General features: G+C 40.0%; 1 protein-coding gene across 1 annotated transcript; it reads right to left on the bottom strand.

Annotated features, from left to right (window-relative positions):
• Positions 1–74: 74 nt before the first annotated feature.
• On the bottom strand, positions 75–6395 carry LOC306771363 (hyaluronan-binding protein 2-like; the record flags this gene model as incomplete). The annotated part of the gene is made up of 13 exons (XM_079260530.1): positions 75–240; positions 289–476; positions 575–786; positions 1696–1773; positions 2686–2875; positions 2953–3239; positions 3443–3491; positions 3633–3801; positions 4241–4372; positions 4727–4837; positions 5931–6039; positions 6185–6262; positions 6390–6395. 13 exons carry the CDS (start codon positions 6393–6395, stop codon positions 77–79), a joined length of 1773 nt encoding a protein of 590 aa, XP_079116656.1. The 3' UTR covers positions 75–76.

Raw genomic sequence — 6395 nt, 5'->3', positions numbered from 1 at the left:
ACTTTGTTGAAATTCTTCCCAATATTTTTATCCTGAACTGAGTAATCTAAGGAATAATGAAAAACATTTTTAATGTTCAGTTAATCTTGCTTTTGATCCAGTTGAGGAACATGTGGACATCAGTGTAGACACCAGGCTTGTCCTTCCAACCACAGAGGTTACCCCAGCTCCCCACACCAGCGATGTAGTGTGTGCCGTCCTGCTCACACATCAACGGACCGCCATAATCCCCCTGTAATGCTGAAATAATGAAGTTGAAACATTAACACAAGACAAATGCTAGCAAACAGATGTAGATCTTGTAATCTTTATGTTTGGTTGACTCAAAGTCAGAGAAATGCACCTGGCAGGAGTCAATGCCGCCATGCAGTGTATCTGCACACAGCATGCTGCTGTCCAACCTATTTCCATAGACTTCAGGAGTTTTGCATTGCTCTTCAGAGATCAGAGAAACACGAGAGTTCAACAGCTGGCTGCTGTAACGGGCTAAAATGTGGGGGTCAAAGAAAATACAGGAAAGAATTTAATTATGTTCAAACTGGTTATCATCAAGTAGGTAATAAATCAGCTCTACATAACATGAAGATCAATGATTTTATGATAAAATAGAGTATTACATGAGTCATTGGAACGCCATCCAGAGATCACACACTCCTTTCCAGGTGGGAATGCCTGGTCTGGCAGACACCCTGACTTCACAAAGCGAGTTTCCTTTGCACAATATGGACTGTCTGTAACATTAAGTTTGAGCAAAGCTGCAAAAGAATTGAGCCCAGAAAAAAAAGACTATTATTAATTGCTGGATTTACAATCAAATTAGATGTCTTTATTACATTAACAAATCTGCAGTTAGTAATATTTGGGATCTAAGAATTAAAACATTGCGGCTGTTTGCCATGAACATTTGGGCTACGGGATAATGTGAAAAAATCCACGCTGTTGATCCATTGCCACTTGATTCAGTCAACCATGGCCTTGTGGTTGATCCTCTGGACTTCCCTATAGCAGGAGAGGACAAGGCTTCACATGCAAGTTCTTCTAGCGTTAAAGCACCAGAGTGTTGGCCAAGTGGGTGAGGAGTACCATCTTCACTGTCTTGGCATGTGGACCTGCATGATTTGCACATTTGTTCTGAAGTGAAATTTGACCTTCAGTGGCCCAAAGTAAAAGATGATGCCACCAGTTCCATTGGGATGAGAATAAGCTGCTGAAAGCAAGGAGGACAGGAAACAGCTTCTATTGATTACCCCAGAGGTGCTGGAGAAGCCTGCCATATTTGTGCAGAGCCCTTCAGGGAAAGACACCCTCCGCGTTCTGTGCTCAATTGTGAAGGAATGGAAAAATGTAGCATCCACCAGATGTCCCGAGTTAAACTTGCAGCACCATCACTCAAAAACTTCCATGTCAGCAGGGGGGATCCTCTAGTGTGGACTGTTTTCATTTGAACCTGATTAAGAAATCCTGCAAGGCAGCTGTGCTATGGTTTGCACACTCAATACCGCTTTCTTATTAATGGCATATCAAGCCAAACAGGAGAAAGACATGACCTCTGCTCCTGATGTTGAGATGTGGGAGGAAAGGTGTACTATCACCAGTCACTGCATTTACCTCCACAAGATGCTGATTCAGGCAAAAAGTGGACCTATGGAGCTTATGGTCCTGCAGGTCAGAGCAGGCTGGCTGAACTGTCTCTACCAAAGAGAAAGAGGATCCCTTAACACTCCTGTGGTCAATCAGGGGTTGCTGCTGTTTGGTGCAGCTATCTTCATTGTACTAAAAAGGTGTGAGGACAAAAACTGAGTTGACAAAGCTCTAAGGATGTCTCTTGATACAGCACCCACTGCCCACCCCACAGCACCCTGGTTTTGCCCAGACTAATCCAATGTTGGATTGCCTTTCAGAGGCTGAGCCCATGCACTGCACAGAGATTGCAGGTCTCTTTTGCCTCGGCAGCTGCAGTACACCTTTGGAAAGCTACAGACTTTCTGGCTCAGGGTGTGGCCATGAAAACTGTGCAGATCAAAAAAGCTATCACTAAAGATCCTTCATTCTCATGCTGGGCTGGTGTTCTGGCAGTAAGAAGTGTGAATGGGATCAATTTGCCTGCATTTGCTGACCCACAATCTGATCATTTAGGCCATCTGCAATTTTCTGTCCTTGAGTGGCCACTCATGTATCGGGGCTCTGAACCCGGATGGAGTTCTGCTTTCCATGGGGTATGCTCTGTATGCAGAGGGAACCTATCCCTAGATATTACCAAACTGGTCTGGCAATGTTTTTGTCAACCGTTGGGGACTTTTTTGTAAATAAAGACAACATTCCCATTTAATCAACAACGAGGCTAGGTCTGAAAGCTAGCCTGCATGTGCTCTTTCGACCTCAAATTCCACAGCTTCTACATTACTTTATTTTCTTTACACATTTCTTTAATATGGAATTAGAGAAGTATGGAGAACACTGAAGATGAAAAAATGTTTCTGAGAAAATAGTAATAGTTATTCTGACTTTAATCTCAGAATTCTGAGATTTTTCTGTTTGAAGCTTTTGGATCTTGGCATCTCCCAACAGGCATAGACTTATATTTAGTTTGTACCAGGGATCCCAGGTATATACCAGAAACATACCAGAAATTATGTAAATAGGTGTTGTTTTTTTTATAAAATCAAGTAATATTTACATAACTACATTTCTCAAAGACCAATACTTTTTTTTTTTTTTTAAATGTGACAAACCAATGTTGTTGTAAAGAGTCCATGGGGTTTGCTTGAAGTTCTCATGGACAATTGTTTCTATCACTGGGATGATTTGTTGACTTTCTTCTCGTTTGTCTAGATTTACTCCTCCCAATACCACCTGGTAATCAGTATTACGATCACTAAAAAGAAAAACAATGGTCAGATTTTTGGAGAAATAAAAGAATGAACTGGAAACAGGAATGCATTAAATACCTACATGCAGAGGGCTGTAGTGAGGACCCAGCAGGAATTTAGCAGGATCCCACCACACATGTGTACAAACTCATCATATGAACCCATGGGTTTTGTCTGCAGTGACACTTGCCATGGATGGGCACCTGGAAAAGACTTGGTGCTGCCAAAAGTCCTGCTGGTGCGAGGTGGCTGGGGTTTTCCACACTGGGAGAAGTGAGCAGGACCAATTTCTGGTGTTGCTGGTTGTGGTGGAGGAGTTGGGACTAAGTGATAATACCAAAAATAAAATGAAAATATTACAACAAAGTCCTATGTACTCTATATTTAACATTTGTATGTAAAATGTTTTTATGTGCTTTGTGATAGCAGGCGACCTGTCCAGGGCGTACACTGCCTCCCAACTAATGATTGCTGGGATAGGCTACAGCTTCCCTAATAATTAGATCAAGCGGTTGAGAAAATGGATGGATGGATGGATGGATAGAGAGATGTTTTTATGTGAAGGCTGTCACCTTCAGAGCATTTCTTGACTTTGCAGTAACCCCACTCCAGTTTAAACCCCTTCAAAAAAACACCAGGGCCTCTGATCACCATCAGGATTCCTACAGTGAATAAATGCGATAAATAAATAAGTTTAATCAAGTTTAAAAGTGGACTTAAACATGCTGTAGAAAGTATCATGTAATTTGACCATTAGAATACCTGCAGTGGTTGTATTCCAGATGAGGGAAGTCTGAGTATGTGGTAAAAGGATCCTCTCCAAGAATAACAATGAAATGAGAGTGCCAGGCCAAACACTCATCTCCTGCTTCTGTTACATTGACTGCACCTCTGTATGTCTCTCCATTGCCAATGTAGCAGTCATTTGAAGCTAAACAAAATTATTTAAATGTTATAAGTTAAAAAGTAAACTCAGAATCTCAACACAGTCACAAAACACCTATTTGTGCTTTTGATATACAACTGAAAGAAACTAAAGTTCTGGATGTTGAAAACTTTGGCTCAGTAACATAAAATTTATGTAAATGTCGGCAAAATAATAAATTAAGTAAGTGAAGTTGAAAATAATTTCTGTTTTAAATAAGATTGTTCCAAACATGTTACTTACAGCAACCAAAGCTCATTTTAAATTGTAAAGCTTCCAATGAATAACAAGCTTTGTTTTATGCTGACTTTCCCAAATGTTTTTGTTTTACATTTACAAATTTTCACACACCCAGTTGACCTATACTCTTCCTGTCAACTTATATTTTGTGATAATATTACAAATCAAGAAAAATACACCTTTAGTGTCTTTTTATGTCTATTGCCATCAGTAATCTGCATCGTAACAAACAGAACTGATGTGAATTTCCCCGTATATCCGTCTGGACAGGCGCAGCGATTTCTTTTTATACAGGAGCCTCCATTCTGGCAGGGGTTGGGTTCACAAGATGTTGGCACTGATGTAGGCATGGCAACACTTCATTAGCATTAGGATGTAGGTTGTCTTGTATCTCGTTTTCATGTTGAGATGATGAACCATTTCAATTGATCTTTCGTTTCTTTTTCAAGCATTTTCTTATATTAAATCGTGCATTGCATTTTTTTTTTTTTTGCACACCCAGAAGTCAGCAACACAGTGACCACAAGCACAATAGATGCCTTTGCAAACATTTCTGACTAATGAAGAAGAAGTTAGTCATTAAAGGAGGATAAATTAACTCCGCATGAGTTTGCAGCCACTTAAGTGAGTAAAAAAACTCACAACTCTGAAAAGAAATAAAATATTAAGCCACTTACAGACTTCTGCTTACCTTTCCGGCATCGTCTTCCACTGTAGGGCTCAAGGCAAGAGCATGTGAATTCGGTAGCAGATTTACTTTGACATGAGCCCCCATTGAAGCAGGGGTTTCCATCGCAACCAACTTAAAAAAATTATGAAAATGTTCCTTCAGATAGACAAAATTACTTTGCAATTTTTAAATGGAAAAAAGAAAGCTAGCATTAATGCATGTTTTAAAGGCCACTCACTAGACACGTTCATGGGTTCCATCAGCCGGTTCCTTACATTATAATTAATAATAGAGGGTTTAGTTGGACTGTCAGCATCATTATCTATTGCTGAAAAGGACAGAGGCAGAACTGTTTAAACAATAAAAAGAAAAACTTGGAGAAGGTCCAATTTTCTGGTTAAACAAAAAACACTCATGCTTATGTTTACATAAGGTCATATTTATCCAAAAAAAAAAGCAAAGAGAAGAAATTATACATTTTCTGTAAAGTTGCACAAAATAATTAAGGTAAGTTACTTGTACTAATATCACAATATATACAGAAGTTTTGGGAGAAAAATGAAGGTATGTACAGGAAGTCTGTCAAAGAAAACACAAGTTAAGAAAGCAAGTCGTGCCACTACAAGTAAAGATCAACTAAGTAAATATTCTTACTGTCAATATCCATCTGTAATGACAAAATCACAAAGGAAGAGGGCAAATGAATAAGAGGAAATTCTCTTTTCCAGATAAATGAAAACTGTAACTTATTAAGAAATTAATTTTTTTTAACAGAGAAACTTACATTCAGATCAACAGCGTGGACTGTTGACACACTTAAAAAGATCAACAGGGTCCCCACAGTCAGCATGATGTCACTGTGTCTAACTCCACCACAGTGCAGGAGACCCGGTTGTTGACTTGCATACCGCACTCCTTCACTTGTCAATCTTTAGCCAGCTGCATTGATTTTGTTTGGGTTTGTGTGTTTATTTTTTTCAAAGTGTACTTCTTCAGCTGCTCAGTTTCAATTGGTTTTTACTATGCTCCATAACTTTTTACGTTTTGACATAAAATTTTGCAATTTATGTTGCATTTTAATGATAAAAGCTTTTTCCATTCTTCAAATTGTTCAATAGCATTTAATGATTTATGTGCAATTTGATTTTTTGGGCTCAGAAAGACCGCCATGTCCATCAGTCCATAAGTTCATTTGGTTGTTCTCCATATCCTCGCCAAAGTCAACCAATGACCTTGGGGCCATAGCTCCAGCTGGCTGCTTCAACAATAGAGGCACAGAACACAGCCCACTCGGTCTCAATGTCCTCCGCCTCACTTGGGACATAGTTTAAACTCTGATGGAGGGGTGAGTTGATGCTAGCTCTGACAAGGGACTCTGCCAGACGTTCCCAATAGACCTTCATGACATATTTAGGCCTGCCAGACCCTACAGTCTCACTACCAGGTGGTGATCAGTGGACAGTTCTGCCCCCTTTTCACCTGAGTGTCCAAAGCATGTGGCCGCAAGTCAGACGATACGATTGCAAAGTTCATCTGCGAACAGTGGCCCAGAGTGTCCTGGTGCCATGTGTACATATGACACTCTTATTTAAAACATTATGTTCTTTAGGGAGAATCTGTGACTAGCTGCTGCAGGAAGAATGGCTGTTGCTACACAAAAGCTAATGAGGAGGGGGTGTCTCACTGCCAT

The sequence above is a fragment of the Telmatherina bonti genome (assembly GCF_933228915.1).
Source record: "Telmatherina bonti genome assembly, chromosome: 21".
NCBI lineage: Eukaryota > Metazoa > Chordata > Actinopteri > Atheriniformes > Telmatherinidae > Telmatherina > Telmatherina bonti.
Note: the sequence above shows the minus strand (reverse complement) of the source record. Positions and strands in the feature narration are given on the sequence as shown.